This window comes from Panulirus ornatus, chromosome 28, assembly GCF_036320965.1.
Source record: "Panulirus ornatus isolate Po-2019 chromosome 28, ASM3632096v1, whole genome shotgun sequence".
NCBI classification, from domain to species: Eukaryota; Metazoa; Arthropoda; class Malacostraca; order Decapoda; family Palinuridae; genus Panulirus; species Panulirus ornatus.
Window position 1 is genome coordinate 4,793,872 of NC_092251.1, and position 24,177 is coordinate 4,818,048.

Sequence of the window (24,177 nt, forward strand, 5' to 3'; positions counted from 1 at the left end):
ACCCGTTTGGGAGGCATCGTGGAATGGGTAATGTCTCCGCGTTGCCTGAGGAACGAAATGATACCTGTTTCTGGTGCTTTTCTATGAGACACGCGATAGCTCGCGTAACTCAAGAAAGGTTGATGAAGATAAAGCATATACCAAAGTCCGTGTTAGTATAACTTATATAAAGGATATTCATCTATCATCAATTTTATCTTTATTATGTATCCCAGGATTCCTTTGTGAAAGGGATCCCATGGCTATAACCCTCATGGTTAAACATCCAAAGGCTCATGTAGCTCCAAGGATGCGCTACGTCCCAGTGGCAGGGATAGGTAAGAGCTCCTCATGAGACGAGTTCTTTGACGAGCCAACCTGGGAGCCGATGAAGATCGAAATAATACGACATCTCAAAGGAGGAAAATATTCTTTAAGAAGATATACAGAGATTGAGCACAGAAGATCTGTACTGCACAGATATTTGGGGTGCATTATGATGGAGTATTCACAGCGGAAAGCCGAGGTGAGTTACCGGTGGGGCTTTTGTCAGAGACATAATGAATCATCCTGGTAAATATGTTGACGCTTTACATGTCGTGAGAAACTTGGGCCTCTCCTGCTGCGATGCCCTTGTGGAGGAGGAGTGGAATGTGCCGGGTCCAGAGGACTAAGTGTCTTGGTGTGTAAATTCGCCTGTGAATCTTTCATTGGATGGCTTTGTGGTGAGGGAGCCTCCACTCCAGTTGATGTTGTGGTGAGGAAACCTCCACTCCAGTTGATGTTGTGGTGAGGGAGCCTCCACTCCAGTTGATGTTGTGGTGAGGGAGCCTCCACTCCAGTTGATGTTGTGGTGAGGGATCCTCCACTACTATCATAATGATCGTTAGTGGAAGACAACTTTCTAAGTTACAAAAACTTTACCGTTTGACTTGCTCCCAGCACCACCCCAACGTGGCCAGTTCTATGCACCAACAATTCCAGAGAGCCAGTTATCGATAGAAATAATTCCAGGGAAGCCATGAACAATGATCATGTTTGATGGAGTATTTATGATGACACGTTTTACGCCGTGAATAGATAAAAAAAATCCTTCATGTCAAAAGACAGGTGCGTGAATGATGAAAACAATGTGTGAAAAAAATAAAAGAGGTGCAGAGGTCCCAGGAATGAGATGAGAATTGATTTAATTCAGACACTGTGAAAAGTACGAAAAAAAAAAAAATATGAGGAGATACCTGGAAAACATTGTGACAACATATGAGTGGAGGGTTCCGGCTCCACCAGTGTTCTACCTCATAGCTCCCCTCCCCCACCACAGTTCCCTCCCATCCTCTCCCCACCACGGTTCCCTCCCATCCTCTCCCCACCACAGTTCCCTCCCACCCTCTCCCCACCACGGTTCCCTCCCATCCTGTCCCCACCGCAGTTCCCTCTCATCCTCTCCCCCACCACAGTTCCCTCCCATCCTCTCCCCACCACAGTTCCCTCCCACCCTCTCCCCCACCACAGTTCCCTCCCACCCTCTCATCACCACAGTTCCCTCCCACCCTCTCATCACCACAGTTCCCTCCCATCCTCTCCCCATCACAGTCATTCCACCCTCTCCTCTCCCACCACAGGCGGCCCCACACACAGCGTCTGCTTCACTACCCCCATTCCATCTTCTGCCTCCCCCTCAGATGCAGGTGCCCAACACTTTATTAGTTTGCAGAGGCAGAGCCGTGGGAGCTGTCCCATCAGCTCCCCTGCATACCCGAATGTGGCGGCGCCGTGGGAGACGTCCTAAGGACGCTCCTGGCCTCTCTCTCTCTCTCTCTCTCTCTCTCTCTCTCTCTCTCTCTCTCTCTCTCTCTCTCTCTCTCTCTCTCTCTCCCCTCCGTGCCCTTCAAGGCTGAGAAAATTTACTTTAAGCGTTGTGTGTGTGTGTGTGTGTGTGTGTGTGTGTGTGTGTGTGTGTGTGTGTGTGTGTGTGCTCTTTCGCCTCATCTCCGCCCCACACTTTTCGACAGGAATACTATTATCCATCTCTGGTGGGCTTGTGGTTCCTCTTTCTCTCTCTTAACTGAAGGGGGAGGTTCCTCAGCCCTTGAGAGAGAGAGAGAGAGAGAGAGAGAGAGAGAGAGAGAGAGAGAGAGAGAGAGAGAGAGAGAGAGAGAGAGAGAGAGAATGTAAAGGTCGTATTCGCTGCTGCCTCAAGATGGTGGATCTACTTCTTGTAATTTGTGATATTTTGGACGGAGAGTTGTGTAATAGGAATGCACTTCACTGGTATGTTTGGTTTACCTAAGTACCAGGAAAACTTTCCACATCTCAGACTTGTAATGTAGTGCTGTGTTCTACATTCTGCTAAACAATTCAGTGATGGTCCGTACATGATTCAACTATACGCAGTGACACACACACACACACACACACACACACACACACACACACACACACACACACACACACACACATGCGGGATCCGTGAACTTACAGTGAACTCTGAATCATCAAATTAGAGATGTAACACCCTCGCTTACCTACATCCGTTTTGCCATGACGTCTAAACACACGACTGGCCGGCGATCAAAAGAAGTCATTCAGACTTCATGACACCCGCCTTCATCTAGCTGCCTACATGCATAATGCATGGACGGTGGATACAACCTTGTTGCCATAATGAAAACATAGATCCTGCACTCGCTAATTAATGGCCCCCTCGCTAGCGAAGTTCTCACTCTGTGAAACTCGACAGTTGCTCCCTCATGGGAAGCCTTGATATATAACCCTTCATGCCTCATGCCACAAGAGGTTCCTCCTCATGCAGCTGCCTCATAATGACAGAGCAAAGGTAATCCTTAACTCGTACTAATTTCTCTAAGGCAACACCAGGTATGTCTCCACACCCATTCGTCCCTCCACTGTCGAACCCAGCACTGCCCCCTCCTTACTTGTACTTAACTCCTCCAGGGTTCAATACAGATGTGTCTAATCATCCTTGACCCAACTTGGTAAAACCAGGTACTCCTCCACTTCAATCTGTTCCTCTGCAGCAGGACTAGGTACTCTCCTACTCCACTTCGAACCTTTCAAGGTAGAACTAGACAACATACCTCAGCTCACACAATACAGAAGTCGTACACTCGACGTCGGCGCTGCTTGCAACTACTCTGAATGGAAGGTTCGCTCCATTTTGACGACTGTCTTGTTGAAAGCCACTCCAGCCGTTCCAGTACTGAAGAGCCACTTCAACCTAATATGCGTCCGCCACCACCTCCACCACCACCCTGTCGAGTGTCTCCTACCACCACCACCACCACCACCACCAGCCTGACGAGTGTGCCCCACCTCCACCACTACCACCACCAGCACCAGCCTGACGAAGCAGCATGATGATGACCTCGGCGTCAGTATCTCGCCAGACGTGGTAGCGTGCGGACCTCAGGCCTCCGCTGCTGCTGCCGCCCACCTCCCTCCTGAGCGGCCAGCGACTCCCTCACCAGCCACAGTGTCTCCTCAACACACACACTCAACTGACTCACCGAGTGCGGAAAACACACTCACCTGGAGTACATACATTAACATATTGGTGATCATTAGTGAAGCATATACTTCAGACTCTGACAACTAGAAAAAAAAAAATATGTATTTATCTCTTAAGTAAACGAGTCCTGTTGACTGAGGGTGGTGGTTACGGGAGTCAGGATTGGTTCAATCTAAAGGCTCGCCGCTGTTATCAGGGTGGAGGAAATTGCTCTTCGTTTTCCGAGCCTGCGAAGCCCTCCTGCTAGTGACTAACGCGGCAATAGTGTAGTCCCGTCGCCCCCACAAGTCTATTGCCGCTGCAGAGCCATGTTTACCTTATATTTACGATTCATTCCAACGCCTCTCTCTCTCTCTCTCTCTCTCTCTCTCTCTCTCTCTCTCTCTCTCTCTCTCTCTCTCTCTCTCTCTCTCTCTCTCACAGCACCTGCGCAAGGGAAAAATGATGTCCTTCCAACAACACCAACAACAACACCCCCCCGTCCCCCCACGATCTTACAATACTCAACATCCAGTTCTATACAATAGCTTTAGTCCCATCCTCTTCCCACTCAAAGCATCCCATAACCAGCCACCAAACCCTCGTGTTTAGATAATATACTCATCCCTGGCTCACTTCTCAGCAATCTACGATCACAGATCGCCGCACTTTCACGTAAATCAGAGAGGCAAAACATATCCATAGTGTCATGACCCAACCAACACTAGACAAACACCCTAATCCCACAACCCAGTCTTGAAATTACCTCGCTAGACGTATACCCATCTGAAACTACCGTCACCCAGGAACGCACGAGTTACACCTTCTCTTCTGTACTCTGTTCACCATCCACCTCTCCAACAATACAAATATTCATTCGACTTATCACAAGACTCCTTATCCCTAAATGCAGCTCCCACACTGAAGACGCTAAACTTTTGAATTCTCCTGCATTCGATCCGCACAGATAAACACAGAACACCAACACACTTTCCAACCTGTGGTCCCAATCGAGAGCCTCATAGAAATAATATATATTAATATATATATATATATATATATATATATATATATATATATATATATATATATATATACTATATATACTATTTCTCCCTCAGTGCACATCTGCTTTAGGCTGAATTTGAAATATCTAAATAAAGGTTCGCACCAAAAAAAATATGGATTAAGCATGCACATACATTTCCATGCAACAATTCGCTTTTTTTTTCTGTCCATATTCATATCTTTCCTGTTGTCTTTTGAGCGTATGATGGTCGGAAATGAATAATAAAAAAGGGGGGGAGGGAGGAAAGTCGCAACATTGCAATTTTGCACAGTGGTTCGCTTACGTCGAAATACGTCTTCGAAATCAGAGACCGATTGTATGAGATGTCTTTTGAGGAGGCAGATGGCAGGTAGTCATGTTTTATGAGACTGCTTTTGGCTCGAGTATTATAAAGTAAGGTCTTAGTCTAGAAAGTCTTGAGGATTCTCTAACCATTCATTTTTTGCCCCTGGATCATCTCCTAGACTGGACAAACCATCTTTGAAAATCTCTGGCAAAACCCTTGTTCATGATGAGCTTGACACGTACGTAACACTTACATTACCGTGTGGATCAATGTTGCCTGTGATCAGTGACCGAACATAGTAGAACAAAAGAATCCATTGCAGTATAGAAATCACTTCGTGATCTAATGCAGTCTTCATGAACAACGCGTTTTTTTAATCCCTAAGGTATATTTTTCATAGAAGAATTAAAAAAGCCAAAAAAAAAAAAAAAAGAATAGAGGGAAAAAAAGGAGTTTAACTCTGTAGATGGAATTTGTCAAGGGGGGGAGGGGGGGATTCGCAGTTCCACATTCATTTTTTTCTAATGTGAATAACGAATGAGGGTGTCTGCTGCTGTGAGCATGTAAAGACCTCTGTGGTGTAACGGTTAGCATAGCTGACAGCGACGCACTCACGGACTGCCCAGGGTCGAGTGCATAGGTTCGAATCCTAATTGTGGCAATCGGTCCACAGTCAATCTAGCTGTTCATCCATCCATAGGAGTTGGTCGATAAATCAAATACCTCGCTTTGGCTAGGGTATGTATATATATATATATATATATATATATATATATATATATATATATATATATATATATATATATATATATATACACTTGCCTGTGCCATCTCAGTTAACATAAAGAAAAAATATATATATATACCCATACTGCTCTCTTATCATCTTAGGTAAAGATATCCCACACATAAGCACATCGACATTCTACACACACACACACACACACATACACACACACACACACACACTACATTAACACCCCCCTCCCATACATACACAGACAAACTTCCAACACATTCATCTCCCATATACAACTTATCTCTGCCTTGTGCTTCTCCATCACGCCTAACTCACAAAGACCGAAGGGCGGGCCTATAGCTGAAGGCCTGTCAATAGCCCATATATATCGTGGACTTTATCAGCCATACCCCGTGGCGTCGACCCACCACCAGCTCTTGAAAAAAAGATAAATGGGTCGCCAACATTGCGAGTAACAGCAACGGTGAAACAAACTGGTAGTTAGGACAACACATGGTAATTTAGGGAATCATAATGAAGGGAGCGATGGTTATAGTGTATCATCAAAGTCCTGAAAGAAAAATTGGGAAAGTTGATTAACAGATTATGTGAATTTTGTGGTAGAAAAGAAGAATTCTTCGAAATAACGAATCTGTAAATTCATATAGGAAATCGGGAATCGACTGAAAATTGAAACTATCATTTTTGCGTTGTATAATAACTTATATTGCACATTCAACACTATGATTGTGATCTTACAGTAAACTACGATGCATTGAACCACAAGTGACACCATTTGGAGGCAGACAACCATCTCGAAAACGTACGTGATAGTATTTCCCATGGTTGACAGGTGAACAAGAGATAAAAGAATAGTTATTTGGAGACCATTGCATTTTCAGGTGATTAGCACACAACGCTGTGGAGCGAGAGACAAAGATGATGACGACGACGAGCGAAAGTGAAACAAGAAATGATTCCCTCCAGATACAATGATTTTCGAGTAAATTGTAGAAACGTTTTGTGGCTCCTCTACGACCAGATTTGTAAGGAAAAGGACAACGGGAAAAATCAGAGACTGAAGGAAACAGTTGCTCAAGAGGAACGTCGGAGCAAGAGCGTATAACAAGTGTGGTTGTGACTCTCTCTCTCTCTCTCTCTCTCTCTCTCTCTCTCTCTCTCTCTCTCTCTCTCTCTCTCTCTCTCTCTCTCTCTCTCTCTCTCTCTATCTATCTATCTATCTATCTATCTATCTATCTCTATCTCTCGTTCCTTTGCCTCCCTTGCTCCCTCTTGCCTATCCTCTTTCCCTCTGCTTCTCGCCTATCCCCTAACCCTCTCTCCTAACCAGTTCTCTCCACCACTCCTCTCACTTATCCTCTTACCTCTCTCCCTTTTACCTTTTACCCTTTCGTTTCATTAATCCGTTTAATCTTGCCATCTCATCTCTCGCCCGTCTCTCCCTTCTCCCCCACCCCTCTTTCCACCGCCTGTCGCCCTCGATTCTCTCTCTCTCTCTCTCTCTCTCTCTCTCTCTCTCTCTCTCTCTCTCTCTCTCTCTCTCAACCCACTCCACCAGAGCCTCGGATTAGGAGGCCAAGGTTGGAGGAGGAGGAGGAGGAGGAGGAGGAGGTGTTGCTGGTGGAGGAGGCAGCGTCGGGCACCCCCACCTCCAAGGACGCCATGCTGGCCCACAGGAATCTTCAGTCGTACCATAACGCCCTTGTGTTCATCTGGACGATCCTCACCTCATTCGTCAATGGTGAGTAATGGATGAATTTCATTGCCATCGACAGTGAATCAATGGGGTACTCCTCTGCTGATGAATGGGAGGATCATTCTATCCATCAATGACTATGTGGGAATTTCTGTTGTCTGGTGACGAGTAATGTATTCTGTTCTATGTAGAGAGGTACCTCCAGGTATCAGACATGGATGATAGACAACACAATCACATCTGGTGGAAGGTATGACGACTTATACTACGCTGCTGGTGAGTAATCGATTATAACACATGTGTTATAATCCACAGTGTATGATTACACTGTGGATGATACATATACTGACAGATGTAAATGCTGCTCGCCACTACTTATCATGTAAGTAATTCAGATATATTCTATCCATTCAGCTAAAGTGTATGTCTATGTCTTGTATAAGCGGGAAACTAATATATGTTATGGCTGAAGAATCAAAAAAGGAAAATAATACAGAGTTCATATGCTACGAGTGGAACGTGACTTTAACATAGATTTACTTTGTCTTCGTTAGAAGAAGAAGGTATTGTGTCTTGTGGTTGTAGTTATGAAAGACGGAGTGAGTGCATTGGTTTGTGTTATGACTGATGATTGATCCTGTGTTAGAGGCCTTATGGTGAAGTATTTCTGTTGATGAGAAATAACGAAAAGTATCGATCGTAGTTATTAATGTGAGACTTGTTTATGACAGAGGAGGAGAGATGATGGAGAGTGAGAGATAGTTCTCTTTCTCGCTCCCTGATGACGAAAAGTGAGAGATATCTGTTTTATCTCTTTATAAGAAATAGAGATAGTGATATTGAAAGAATCATGTGAAGCAACGGAATATCTTTTTTGGTAAGGGAAAGCAGAGAACAATCTTGTGCTTGTGGCTTTCTAGTATTTACCCAGAACACGTCACACCATACTCATTTTGGAAGGCAAAACACTGGCGTCACCAAGCATGCTACACAGTCGTCAAGCCTTGTTCACTGCTAACCATTACAGAGTGTGTCCACGCTGTGTACACTCGTACTGGAATATCCTCCCTCATCTGAATTCTCCCTTATTCTCATACTCCTCAACCATACACTCTAGAAATCCACAATCTACCTCATCACCCACTCATCTACTGGCCCTGCTGGGACATCATGAATGCCTCACGAATAATCATCCAGTTTATAGGAGATACGGACACGCCTTAATCAACGAAAAAAAACAAAAGAAAAACAAAAGAGAAAATCAGACAGAACCGAAAGAAACAACAAATATTTAGACAACGAACTGCTCTCGGGCAAAAGCCAATTAGCAGGTTCGGTGGACTGTAAAGTTAAGAATGATCAGGCGAGATTCAGAAGGAACACAACCATTACCTGATGGTGAAAAGAGAAGCGGCTGAAACTATTGTTGGTAGAGATGATCGCAGGCAAAGCACCGTGTTGTTTAGTGAGGCGGGGAAATTCCTCATGCTAATCTTGCCTCAACGGTGGAACTTCGCGCAACAAATGGCGATAAATCAACACATTAAATGTGAGGACGTTGGCGAGAGTAAATCGCTCAGGAAATCACTTGATTTGTCTGTTTGCCGCGCCCTACGTTGTGTGTTGGCACTGCTTAAAAACATTTGTTGTTGAGAAATGCGTTTCTCCCATCACTGTTCCTCCAACAGCGCTGATACACGACGGGAAAACAGGTGGGTTGATCAATCAAATGTAGTTGTAGATCATAAACTAAACGTTACTCCGAAACTTTAACAGCAGCTTTGATTAATAAGATAGGATAAATATATGACATTATTCAACAGTGTTCGTCAGAAAGAGAATATTGCAACGCGAGTTCATAGTCCGATCTTTGTCTATTAATCCTGAAACTTGTTATCTTTAATATCTCAGGATCCCCCCCCCGGATAATTCAGGTATTGCTCTTCAGCGGGGCTTCGCATTTTCGCAGCTTCATTTCATTCGCAACAAATCGTATATGACTGTTCATCAATTTTACCTGAAGGAGCCGAAGCTCTCTGCTCGGATCACCATTCTCTTGTAACATCAGCTCTCTCTCTCTCTCTTCTCTCTCTCTCTCACGGAGACTCGACCGACACCAAAGCCAGAAAAGCCACCCTGGACACTCCGTCTTTTTATACAGGCCATGAAGATGTGATGCGGCCTAACTTTTCTTCCCCCCTTTGTCACGGAAGCCAAACAGACGGTGAGAGGTGATGGATGCAAGACGCCCCTGAGAGACAGGTCCCATGAAAAATGATCCGCGCCAAACGACCGTCAGTGAGCGATGATGTTCTACAGGGCTGCGCAGGATGCAAGCTGCACCTCCTCCTCCTCCTCCTCCACTCGACTATAAACGAGGCAGGGAAGTCGAAATGGAGAACAAATCCTCCTCACGAACGACGAAGCGATTTCATTTCTTATTTCTCAAGTCCCCCTCGAGGCTCCGTGATCTTATCTAATCCATTTCGTGAGTATGGAATCCCCTGGGGATAATGATGCGTGGCTGGAATCACAATTACGAACGGGTTATATGATGACACAAGCGTGCACAGATTGGCACCCCACCGTGTTAAAGGAGACGAGTTTACTGCTCGTCTTTTAGCTCGGCAGCCGAGTGTTGGAATTCTAAACCCATCGTGACATATGTCAATACATCACACGGACAGTTTTACCAGCAGAAGTAGTTACTATAACAAAGCAAGCAGGGAAACGGGGAAAAATCAATGATATTCTCTTTGCTAAATATGCTAATTAAAAGGGATAAAAGCATTATACTCTGATAATGGTGAATCTGGCGTCCCACAGGGTGAGGCGCGTGAACCATACAAGATTTTTCAAGTAATGATTCTTCTTCCTCTTGAAGGTTATTACGTTAAATCTGGATTTCCTGGGTGTATATGCTGTTCTGATACACGTAGAACAGACTGGGTAGCAACAGTACACTATACACACACACACACACACATATATATATATATATATATATATATATATATATATATATATATATATATATATATATATATATATATATATATATATATATATATATATATATATATATATATATATATACATACATATGTGTGTGTGATTATTCAAAAAATCAATTAATGATTTGAAAGCCATCGGGGAAACTTAATGGATAGAATCGTTTATTTTGAAATAGAGAGAGAGAGGGAAGGGGAGGGGAGGGGGGTTTTACAGCTAAATTAATTAGTTAGAGAGTAATTGAAACCGAGTGGTAGCTTTCCAATAACTTGATGAATATTCTAGCTTGGTTAGCATGATTTTGACCCGACTATATACACACACATGATGAGATCTAAATTGCCCATATGGTTATGAGGTAAATTGATTCTTAGTGTCAAAGTTTATAAGCTGTGTTCCCTTGTTCATCTTATGGAACTCCTTAAGTCACCTTTCTCAAGGGGTTGGGTTATCGTCTTCAAGGGAGCAAGTCAGTCATGAGGCGTTTAAGTCATCAGTCATAGGGAATTGTGATATCGCCCTTAAGGGTACGAGTCAGACATCAAGTGCTTAGGTCGTGATTCATAGGGAATTGTGCTATCGTACGTAAGGGTGGAAGTCAGTAATCAAGTGTTCAAGCCACCGTTCATAGGGAGGTGTATTATTGCCTTTAAGGGAGGGGGGGCAAGTCAGTCACTATATTCGAAGGGTTTACTCATTACACTTTCGAGATTAAGTCGTCATATTAAAGGCTTCAGGTCTTATAGTGAATGGATCAATTTACAGTGAACAAGTGAGTCATTTCTTTGGCAGAGTCAGATTTTTGTGCAACAGTCTAGTGACGGTGAGTCAGAAAGCCATGTGATAATGAGTCCTGTGAACCCCTGATTATGAGTTCTAATGAGCCCTCAGATGATGAGCATTATATGGCCCGTTGTAATAGGTACTGTGAGCCCTTTGATGAATATTGTGAGTCCTGTGATACTAACTTCTATGAGTCCTTTGATAATGAGTATTGTGAGCCATGTGGTAATGAGCACCATTGATTATCCTGCGATGAAGAGTATTGTGAGTCCTGTGATAATCAGTACTATAAGCCCTGTGGTAATGAGTACCATGAGCCCTGTGATAATGAGCATTGTAAGCCCCCCCTCCCTGATAATGAGTCTGTGAGACAGGACTGGGAGACGCGCGCGGCTCCTCACTAGACACAAAGACCCGCATTGTAATGCAGAGATAAATTTTAATGACAGGAAGGTCGTAATGAACTCGAGGCTCCAGGAGAAGAAGAGGAAGGCTTGAAGGCCCAGTATCTTTCTGTCTTTCAAGTTAATGTACTTGAGGATCCGGTAACCTGTCCAGCAAGGAGCACTATATATATATATATATATATATATATATATATATATATATATATATATATATATATATATATATATATAAAGTGCACTTTCGTGTAGTGATCACATCGTCAGGGGAGACACAAGAATGAGACAGAAGACGCAGAAAAATCATTTCATATACAGGAACGAGGCGAAGCTAAGACGCTATTGTCAAACTTGTTTACATAAGAGTACGAGGAGGGAGCGCCAGTGAGTGTATAGCCCTCCCTCCATATGTGCGGAGAGGTAATATGAAAAAAATGGTGATAGCAAACACAGTTTCCCTTGATGAGACTGAACACCAGCCCTCATGAACAGGAAGTCAGTGTCATAATTACGAAGTAGATTAATGACCAAACCATAATTGGAAATTTGCAGCCTGACATTTTTTTGTTCCTTTTTCGAAATATCGAATTGGAATTCCAGCGTCATAAATGGTGATAATTAAATACTTCCATCAACAATACAGTTATCGGAACCAAAAAAAAAAAAAACTCGTCCGAAACTGTCGATTAGCGGCTTTAAAATGCAATGGTTTGTTCAGATCAGGTAACTGTGGGAATCACCATCAACTTCAGAGACTATTGTTCAGCTCCCCCATTGATCTAAAAGCATCCGCGAATAACACGAGAGTAGAATTTCAATTTAATTTCTCATGACAAAACGAATGGCTACCTTTTTTTTACCCATTTATATAACCAAAAGCATCCCCCTTTTACATGGGCTCCTGCAGCTTCAAGGTAACGCTACAATCAGTAGCAGGGAAATGATAAGACTCCTGTGTAGCCCCACGCAGGCCGAATGTGGTAGCACCAAAGTGAAAGGATCAAACACCTTTAGAATGTGTCCATATTCAAAGGGAAGCAGAGTGTCTGGATGTTAAAATATCACTGGGATAATTAAGAGCTGGTCTTAATTTTTCCTCTCCTCACAACCAATTTACCCTGAAGTGCCTAATATTCATTTCGTATTGTTATACTATGAATATACCAGGTTATACTAAGCAACCATATGCTTTCTTCCTCTTAGTTCACGATATGACCAAGGTATTCAAAACGTATTATCTTCACACTAAGTTATATTCAGCAGCCATATATACAGCTCTTGTTATACTATGTGTATACTAGGTTATACTAAGGAACAATATGCTCTCTTCCTCTTAGTTCTTCAAACGGCCAGGGTATTCAGACGCATTATTTTTAAAATTGTCGAGCTGAAAGAACACTCGGTGTTAGTCCCTGCGTCTCATCCGCTTTAAGCTCCATTAATATACCAGATCTGAGCGAGTTGTGCCCAGCTCCAACATATGTACCTGTTATCGCTGTTATTATCCCAACCCCACACACACACACACACACACCACTCTCACGGGGTGTCCTACGGCCTCGAGATGAAGGGTAATGATGGACTCCCTCGTAGCGAGACTTTCCTCAACATTGAGAGACTCCAACCCTTTTCGTCCACTGACGAAAAAGATGATGAAAAAAAAGAGCTAAAAAGTTTCTTAGGATTTTCCAGGGTTTTGTGAGTCCTGTCGACCATGCCATCGTACAATATATATATATATAAATCAAACAGAACCAGGAATTGTGGTAGGTGTCTCTTCTGTATGACTGTGGATGTCAAGTTCCAGTCTTATAGAGTTTAATCCATGTTGTTCCATGCTGCAGTTACTTCAACTGCTTCCGGAAACATGGGACTGGAAATCCTCCCTTCCAGTCATTTTGGCTTTCCAGTGACAGGAACAGAAGAAAGGACCAAAGGAAGACATTCCTTCAGCGGCTCCGAATAGACGTGGGGACGAGGACGAAAAGAAAGGAGACACAGGTACTGTGTCTGATGAGAGAAGAGTTAAAGTTTCTGGTTCTGCCTGGAACAATGTCGAAAGGAAAGGGGAACGAATGAGTCAGGAATGTCAAGTGGATGGAGTAGGAGGTTACAGTTGAGTGTGTGTGTGTGTGTGTGTGTGTGTGTGTTAACATGCACGACTCAATAGCCACATCCTAGACGATGCATTTAAGGGACATATGTACCTAAAATAAAGCCAGGGATGATATGTTCCATTCCCTTCGAAAATAAGATTAATAGGTATTGCTTTTCCATCATTAGCCGGAGGGAGTAACCAAGAATGATATTCGTTAGTTATTAAAAGGATCAGATCGAGTTCACTCGGTCCTGTAGCCCAGGGGTAAACACGAACGGAATATTTTCCTCAACATCTGTCAGAGAAATATCTACTTCCGAATTCCCAGCATTCGACTCTTTCTTTCTGTCTGTTTCATTTCATTTCTTTATCCCAGAAGACTTTCTTTATTCACTTTCTTTATCCTGCAAGACTTTCACTTTTCAGTTCCTTTCTTTATCCTTCACGACTCATTCACATGCATTATAGGTTCCGTAAACAACAGGTGGGATAAAGAGACCCACCCCCCGCCAACCTTACAGATGAACGAAGCTTCACTGTTTCAGTCAGCTGTCTCGCCGGCGTTAATGAAGCCCTCTGAACCATTTGTCACCAGCAAGGCAGACCCGGAACCTCGTTAGCACAGGTGGCAGACACGAGCTTAGAAATTTCAGAGAGAGACACATGATCCGTCGCTGACTCACACAAGTCTGGATCAACCGGTTATTCTGTGGGTCTGGGAGAGGCGATGCTGCTGCTGGCTACGTCTCTCCCGCCAACTCTCTCTCAGGTAGCTACCATGTAAATAGATATTGTAAATACTGTAAATCATTAACTACAGCGCTCCCGCTGTAGGAATACTGTTCTTTTTCCCTCCTTCAATTCTTTTTCCCCCCGTGCAAGTTCCCTGGCACCAGGTACTAGGCCTCCGTCGGCTCAAAGTTCTCGTAAGTAACAAAAGAGGTATTGTAAACCCTGCCGAGGAGGGTGCGTCTCTTGCCTCAATAAGGATAAAGTATATCTTACGTCAAACTGAAACTTTCTTGTGCTCCGCTACAGCAGCCGTGGCCCGGTTGACCGGAGGGGGCCATCTGTAATCCACTATTGTGTACTTTTGAGGACCGAAATGCTTTTACCAGGCCCTTTGCCTTTTTCTAACCATAGGATACCCGAATGAGGGTCGGCCTTTCTTCCATTCCACTCGCTGGAAGAGGGTTGGAAAGGACAGTGATAGGTATACCTTTCTTGAAATGTCAACATTGGTGTTTCATTTTCCAGGAAAGTGGAACAAAAGAAATACCTTGTATGGGGAAGGATTTAATGCCACTTCGTAAAGTCGGGTCGAAAACTTGTGTGTAGTATTTGTGGATGTTTTGTGGTTTATATGTGTAGACTTACAGCTTGGGATCTCACATTAACCGAGCATGATCACACACACGTTTTTCAATTCGTCTATTGAAAAGGAGGATAAAAACTGCAATAATACCTTAGTTTGTAACTAAAGAAGAAGACAAATGTTACAAGGTATGATGGGTCGTCTGCTGAGAGAGAGAGAGAGAGAGAGAGAGATTACTCTCATCATCTACACACATATATCGAAAGTTATCGTAACATGATTTCGAAATGAGCAATCATACAGAAGCTGGTTAATCATATTGTTTATGATTTATATGCTAATTTCCAGCGGTTACCGAATCTCAAATGGAGATATTAATTCTAATCCAATTTGTCGCCAAATTTCCTACGCAAATTACCTACATTAGAGAAACTAGATGAACGTCATACGTGCTGGATAAGCCTCTTCTGAAAATTGCATCCCAAAACCTTCAGAATTATTCATAAATACCACCTAAATACCTTAATTACCTTTACCTGTAAAGGTCTAATTACATGAAGATTTATCTCTGTATAATCCCAAAGAAAGCACACACACACACACACACACACACACACACACACACACACACACATATTATGTATATATATATATATATATATATATATATATATATATATATATATATATATATATATATATATATATATATATATATATATATAAATATATAAAATTCTGTCGACATCATCAAGAATCTAAAAAGATGTGTAAATGAGACTTGGTCAGCACACCATGAAGGTCGCTGCCCAACATATACATTCATCCTACTCATTTCGTTAGTGACACGCATTCGTGTTTACAAGGTCACACTCGCTCTGAGTAAAGCGATAACGAACGTGAATGACCTGACACTGCTTTTCGGGAATTCGTGAAATACAGAAAATTCGTAAGGTTGGCTCTGCTGAAATGAGCACTTAGTTGATTAGATCTGGGGTGATTCTGTAACTGAATACAGGATGGGAGTCTCTTTACCATTCACATGTAATCATGAAAAATGTGTGTGAGATTCTGACACAGAAAAAAATAATGTTCGTTTTGGTATTAACAATGATAATGAAAATAACGATAATAGTAGTTATAATCATTATCATTTTCATTGTCATTATCATTATCTTTATTATTATCATTTCTTTATTATCATTATTATTATCATTATTATCATTATTATTATTATTATTATTATTATTATTATTATTATTACTATTATTATTATCATTATCATTATTATTGTTATTATCATTATTATCATCATTATTATCATCATCATCATTATCATTATTATCATTGTTACCATTAAAGATCCTGTAGATGCAGTTGATATACGTTATATTATTACATGTAGTTACAACTTATTGAAACATATGCCCGTAGCGTCCACCCTCCCCTTACATTCATTACTTGTAAGCCACACATAAGTCACATATCTCACAACGAACACTAGGAACTGGCCATACATAAGTCTATTATAATAATACAAGTTCCAGGTATCCTCTGAATAGTGTATAAGATGCGAGAGAGAGAAAAAATCATCCCCCCCTAAAAAAAATCTTGTTTGAAAATTATGTATAACCTCGAAAAATGAACCATTCATTTTTTTTTTCTTCTTCTTCTCCCCGCCGTAAATCTTAGATTTACATTGAAAGTTAATGAGTTTGGTGCTGGAAATGCACGAGGCTTCCTTTATGCATTTACCTACAAAAATATGTATATAATAAGGGAACAATTGCTTTGCTCTATGTATGCTCCTTTTCCCCATACACACACACACACACGAAAAAAAAATGCAAGCACACACACTTGCCCATAAACTCTCAAGCAAGCACACACACATGCCCACAAACTCTTAAGCAAGCACACACACAAAAGCAAACATACACATTGTCTCTATACACTTCTCACATCTGTAAAAAAATTCTGACCACTTATACACAAAGAGAACTTCGAAATATCCCTCCCAGCTGATGTGTCTTATCATTACACGTAGACAAGCTCTCCGTCACCACCTTACCACAGACGTAACGTCTGTGCCATCCACCACACAGACCATTCCCCGTAACGTCCCTCACCATCGCGCCGTCTGTGGCCGCCACAGACACAAATTCCTACAGGTAATCTGACTGTGATTTTCCCGCTGGTCTGGAGGCGCGGGCTACACCGCAGCTGGGTCAGAAGACCTCTGCTTCTTGCGAAAACTTGGGGTCCAACATGCCAGACTGAGATGCAAATTGTGGGGGTCTAGCTCTGGGAAGGTGGTGTGTGGTGGTGGTGGTGTGTGTGTGGTGGTGTGTGGTGGTGGTGTGGTGATGTGTGTGGTGGTGTGTGTGGTAGTGTGTGTGGTGTGTGTGTGGTGGTGGTGTGGTGGTGTGTGTGTGTGGTGGTGTGTGTGGTGGTGTGTGGTAGTAATGCTGGTGCTACTGATGGTGGTGTGGTTGTGTGCTGTTACAAGTGAGGTAATGAAGACAACGGTGTGTGTGTGTGTGTGTGTGTGTGTGTGTGTGTGTGTGTGTGTGTGTGTGTGTGTGTGTGTGTACAGCCGCATCTGTAAAACTGCCTCCACGCCTTCATACGAGCGCCTCCAGCGTGCTTTACGAGTAGAGTGCGTGCGGCAACATACAAATACGCCTAATGCGTTACGGAATGCATTCTGGTGGCTGTAGATAGTGTGGGTGTTTGTCAGTGGGTGTACACCCGAGGTGGTAGGCACGGTCAATTCTCGTCTGTGTTCTACCAGGCTAATGGAGATAAGCCAAATGTGTGTTAAGCTGAGCAGAACAAGCTTGAGATACGTGAATAGATGTTTGAGTGTGTGTGTGTGTCTATGTGTTTAGGGCTCTGAGTGTGTGTGTGTGTGTGTGTGTGTGTGTGTGTGTGTGTGTGTGTGTGTGTGTGTGTGTGTGTGTGTGTGTGTGTGTGACCCAAAGTGGGTGTGTGGAGCTGTAAGTGTTTGGGGCTTTGAGTATGTGGGGCCGTGAGTGTGTGGGTGGTTGAGTGTGTGCGTTGGGGGAGGGGGGGGGGTTGAGTGTGTGGGGGTTCCTGTATGAGAATGTAGCTGAAATGTATGGAGCCATAAATGCGTGGTGCTTGGCGTGCTAGGACTTGAGATCTAAGTGAACAGATGGGCGGAAAAAATATCAATCAAACTGACGGGAAAATCACTCACAAATGAGCGATTCTTTTCCAAGAACTCGACTCTATATTCCTAAATAAAACCTCTTAATGAAGGCGGTGACCTCTAGTGGAAAAACGAGGCATTTAATGATGCTTATTCTCCTCGAGGATAAATCTAGAACAGACGAAGTGTATAATGGGATTACGGACCAGCAGAACAGAGCTATGATATACAGAATGATACAGGGAACGCTTTACTCAGAAAATATTTGGTGTAAGAGCGTAATTTAGTTGCCAAATACTTTTAATATATATATATATATATATATATAGAGAGAGAGAGAGAGAGAGAGAGAGAGAGAGAGAGAGAGAGAGACAGACAGACAGACAGACAGACAGACAGACAGACAGACAGACAGACAGACAGACAGACAGACAGAGAGCTATCTCAGTTAATATAATATCAACTGAATAAGAATATGATCTCTAAGGAAAGTTGAAGTTCACCTTCACAAACAGACTTCAGTATGAGATCACTGAACACCTAAAGATCTAACCACAAACAAGAGAAAAGAAGCGAATAAATTAAGAAAAGCTATGAATGAAATGAATTTCCCCCCTCTCTTCGTCCCTACAGGGAAAAGATACGAGCAGTATGTAATATAAGGCGATATAAAGAGGAATATATGAGACCAGCCTCGCTGGATTACGATGCAGTGGAATGTAATTAAAACTCTATCTACTTGTGTCTGCTGGCAACAACATATTTCCAACGAGGGACACAAAAAAAAAAGAGGTAATAATACAGCAGGAAATACAACAGGCTCCTCTCTCTCTCTCTCTCTCTCTCTCTCTCTCTCTCTCTCTCTCTCTCTCTCTCTCTCTCTCTCTCTCTCTCTCTCTTCTTCTAAACCCAGCGCGCGCGTGTTGAACCATTAGTTTCGTATGTATCTAAGTAATGGGGTTCGACCTTAGCCATGAGCTTCGACGATTTCTCCTCTCCTGGCTACCTCCACTGACCCCAGTCCCCTCCCCTGTGTACCTCGTATAGGTCCTACACTCATCCTAAGACCGTACGACAACCAGATATCTTATACCATGATGGGAGGATTATGAGACTTAGGATATAGCTTTAGCCTCCGTCCCTCCTCCAATGCCTTCAGCAGTATCTCTTCATCTGGTGTACCACACTCCCTCACAACCCCTGTTTCTCTTCGCTGCCAGTAACTCAAACTCCTTTTCTCCTCAACGTTATATCCATCTATAACCCGACGATTCATAGCTTCATGTCTTTGTTTTAAGGCGGTACAGGAGTGCCTGTTGTCAGTGTAGTTCGTGTGTATGTTCCCTCCTCTGGTGTCCTGTGTTGGCAGATGACCCGGTTGGTCGTGGCCTTGCCCGCCCCTCTCTGTACACGACTGAATGCCATTCAAGCAGACGTGAATGCTTATCACTTCTTGGTCGTCGCCGAGTTGGATGATGTCTGCATGGCGGAGGGAGTTTTCTTTTGTCCCTGTCGGATCTGCGTCCCCGGCCGCGACCCGATGGCATAAATGAATGCGTAACGGAAGTGAAGAAAAGTGAGAGAGAGAGAGAGAGAGAGAGAGAGAGAGAGAGAGAGAGAGAGAGAGAGAGAGAGAGAGAGAGAGAGAGAGAGAGAGAAGAGCATCTTTTACTGACCCAGGGGTAGTAGGAGAAGGCACCAGCTCTCATTCATAAAGCTGCTCCCACATACCAGCGTAATGAGAATATCGGAGAGTTCCATGGGTGTCTGAGCATATATATATATATATATATATATATATATATATATATATATATATATATATATATATATATATATATATATACATATATATATATATATTACTGAGTGCCCACACACAGTTATCTCAATGGAATGGAGTGGAAGACAGATGACAACCAGACATGATGCCTAAGAAAGAACTGCTCGTGTGTGGGTGTGTGATTACAGACCCACACACACACACACACACACACACACACACACACACACACACACACACACACACACGAGACTGTAAACAGTAACCCACGAAGTGTTGAAACAGTTCCTCCCAGCAAATACCCTAAACCGTAGATATCACCAAATCGTTTATAAGCATTGCATCATTGCCCATAACCTGACGAAGCTTCATAAACTTGGTTATCAATATCCTCGTCTGAGAGTCATTTGGTGCCTCGCCTGAGAGTCATTTGGTGCCTCGCCTGAGAGTCATTTGTTGCTTCGCCTGAGAGTCATTCGGTGCCTCGCCTGAGAGTCATTTGGTGCCTCGCCTGAGAGTCATTTGATGCCTCGCCTGAGAGTCATTTGGTGCCTCGCCTGAGAGTCATTTGGTGCCTCGCCTGAGAGTCATTTGGTGCCTCGCCTGAGAGTCATTTGGTGCTTCGCCTGAGAGTCATTCGGTGCCTCGCCTGAGAGTCATTCGGTGCCTCGCCTGAGAGTCATTTGATGCCTCGCCTGAGAGTCATTTGGTGCCTCGCCTGAGAGTCATTTGGTGCCTCGCCTGAGAGTCATTTGGTGCCTCGCCTAACAGTCACTTGATGTGAAAAGACCCTCGACGTAGTACTACTTTAGACACACGAAAACGTTCATATATGACTTACCAAGTCGGTTCTAAATACTGAAGTTTAGTCCACAACTTCATGAAACTTCAAAAACCCTGAAATTAATATCCTTGCCAAACAGTCATTTGGCGCGAAAAATACCGCCAAAAGTTTGCAGTATAGGTCCTCTGCATTAGAATGCAAAACACGTAGTACAATTTGTATTGTCAATTTGCACCTATCATTGAATACAATAGTTTTTGCCATCCATTTTGTGTCTGAGTTACCAGGGGGATAACAGAGTTTTACGAATATGTGATACTGAAATATTTTGGTATGAAGCTATGGGTGAACAGGATCAGATCTGCATAGCCTTGAGAACTATCTATCTATCTATCTATCTATATATCATTTCCTTTATATCATACTCAGTCGCTGTCTCCCGCGTTAGCGAGTTAGCGCAAGGAAACAGACGAAAGAATGTCCCAACCATCCACATACACATGTATATACATAAACGCCCACACACGCACATATACATACTTATACATTTCAACGTATACATACATATACATACACAGACATATACATATATACACATGTAGATATTCATACTTGCTGCCTTCATCCATTCCCGTCGCCACCCCGCCACACATGAAACAGCACCTCCCCACGCCAGTTAACTCGACGCTCCAAGCAGCGTATACCTGTAATGAAGACCAACACTTTCCTTGTTAGTCTGCTTTAAGCCAAGTTCCAGCGGGGCTGAAGGACAGAAAAAAAAAATAGGTAAAAAAAAAAAAAGGCACAATAAATGTATATGTATATGTATAAGTATGTTCTCTATAGAGAAAGACGGAACAAGGTGATGATACGTATGAACAAATTGACCGAAATTGGAAACCCCTCGCCATTCAACCTCAAAAATCATGATTGAATGCCCAAGAATATAAAATACACTAAGAGCTCGTACGTACAGCAATTCTGTAAAAAAAAAAAAAAAGAAAAGACAGTGTTGTAAAAGAAAAAAACGAGCATTGTAAAATACAAAAGTACCCAATACTTTTGTGGTTTTTCACAGGTGGACTTTATTGACGGTGGGGATATGAAATTCCAGCTTCTATTTTGTAAAATAGTCAGTTTCGCGACCTGGAATACGTATAACTTTAACTCTAATATCCTTTTCTGGGCCTTTACCTGCTCAAGAGTAATTACTTATTACCTGTGGACAGAAACTGAATGGTGTTTGCAGAGGATGAATAAAGGTAATACGTATAATAATTTCACCCCATTATATAATTCGTTTATTTGCCAACTTAAAGAAACCTAGTGATCAGAATTAGAATCAATGTATTTGTGACACAGACACACACACACACACACACACACACACACACACACACACACACACAACACACAGTTAAAACCATCGAATGGAAGTCTATGGTCTTTCAATAGGTAGCAAAGCTGATGGACCAGCAAGTGTTGAGGTATTTGGGTTGAGGGGCCAAAGCTGCCCCGTTCACACCTTAACTTTGAAGGCTTGGCAATAACTCCCATACCTTGACCCGAAATGCATTCCATTCATGTTTCTCTCCTCTTTATATATATATATATATATATATATATAAGAGAGAGAGAGAGAGAGAGAGAGAGAGAGAGAGAGAGAGAGAGAGAGAGAGAGAGAGAGAGAGAGAGAGAGAGAGAGAATACAGGAGTTGGGCATCACTACCTGAAAATGCTATCGGCAGCGGCAAAACAGAATGAAGTGAAATACAATAGCAATATCACAACAACAATATGGCACCCACTACAACAGCAGCAACAATACCTACGTTAACTACATCAAGGGGAAAAGAAATAAAAAATAAACAACAACAACAACAACAACAACAACAACAGGGACAACAACCACAACAACAGTGTCAACAAGGACAGTGATCAGATCAACCCTCCCCCACCAACGAACACTAATAAAAGACTTGTAAATCAAGTACGGTATGAAATTACAAAGACAAAAGTTAGGAAGAATACTGGAAGAAAAGAAGAGGATCTTCGGTTGGGTATGGTGGCCTGATAAAAAACGAGGAGGGGGTCTCGGGCTGCCTCATTAAGCTAGTTTAATGAGGAATTAATTTCACAAGGGAGACTTTTTTTCCCCCCTTTCCTTTACTGCCATTAGCGACGATTTCTCTCTCTTGGTCACCGTCCTCCATTGCCCAGATGTTCCAGATGAGTCATAGGTTTTGTTGTGGTCGGAAAGAACACTTGTGTTGTGACTAGAGATGTAGCGTGTGTTGTAGTCAGGTAGGAAGATTTGTACTGTGGTCAAGAGAGAAGTGTGTCGTAGGCAAGAGGAAGGTGTGTTGTAGCCGAGAGGGAGATGTGTTGTGGCCAAGAGGGAGGTGTGTTGTGGCCAGGAGAGAGGCATGTGTTGTGGCCAGGCAGTAGGTGTGTTGTGGACAGGAGAGACATCTATGTTATGGACAGGAGGAAGAGGTGCTGTGACAGAAGGGAAGTGTGTTCTGGCCAAAGTGAGATGTGGATTGTGGCCAAGATGTGAAATAAAGCTCTGAGACGGACAGCTAGGCAGACCAATCTCTATGTCTCGTATGCTATATCTAATGGTATAGCCTAACCATGAGTAATACCTAAAACACTACTAAGAATCCACATATTGTACTCGGGCCAAATCCTACTCCTCAGCGGACTATCTGGAGACAATTACTCACTATTCGTAGCGTACTAACACAACTGAAGCTGGGCGGTTAAGGGTTTGGAACCTGTGACCTGCATCCTGTCTTGTGCTTTGAGTGAACCGATGTATCACAGTCATGTCACTTTCCAGGTATCGGTCTTCTGGACCTGCCATCGGCTGGGTGGATGTGGTAGGACGGAACGCCACACTGACTGCTTCTGCTCTTGGCTGGAAGCGATGTATTGACTGTGGCTGTTGTGGATAGAAGAGATGAACTGAGCTGCTGTCGTCCTTGTGCTTGTAGTTGTAGGATGCAGGAGAGATACTATGAGTTGTTGTGATGGTAAAAGCGATAGACAACCTAGTTGTAGAACTGACGTCCTTGAGTTTTCCATGATTTGAAAAAGCTGAATGAGCCCCAGTGGGATCGTTCTGTGCTGGAGTAGCTTAGGAAAAAAAAAAGTGTGGTAACGTGAGTACCGGGAAAAAAGCAACAGACATGCACAGAGAAGGTGAGGGACAGCTCCGGACGGCGTTTCTCTGGCTAGGACAATTAATTGGCAATTACCTCCTGTATCCACTCCACACACAGGCACCGGCAGCACTCACTTTTCGCCCAGTTTCTCTATACACAGAATTCTGCTTCGCTAGCCTTTCACATTTTCAGTCTTCAACTTGTTTTTGGAGTATATTTTTTCCACCATTTGTTCATTACCATCCTACAATCTCTCTCTCTCTCTCTCTCTCTCTCTCTCTCTCTCTCTCTCTCTCTCTCTCTCTCTCTCTCTCCCTCGTCTCCGCCCCTTGTTCTCCCATCCCGATATCAGGCG

General features: G+C 43.0%; 1 protein-coding gene across 3 annotated transcripts in view; it reads left to right on the top strand.

Moving 5' to 3' along the window:
• The first annotated feature begins 3,396 nt into the window (after positions 1-3,396).
• The window catches only part of LOC139757698 (protein amalgam-like), a 110,027-nt gene continuing 89,246 nt past the window's right edge, over positions 3,397-24,177 (top strand). For 2 of the 3 annotated variants that reach the window (XM_071678445.1, XM_071678447.1), the window contains exons 1-2: positions 3,403-3,553; positions 6,484-7,343. In XM_071678445.1, the coding sequence (XP_071534546.1) occupies positions 7,265-7,343 (79 nt within the window). In that variant the 5' untranslated portion in view covers positions 3,403-3,553; positions 6,484-7,264. Of the gene's footprint in view, positions 3,554-6,483; positions 7,344-24,177 lie in introns of all 3 variants that reach the window. The other variant, XM_071678446.1, reaches the window with a different exon arrangement.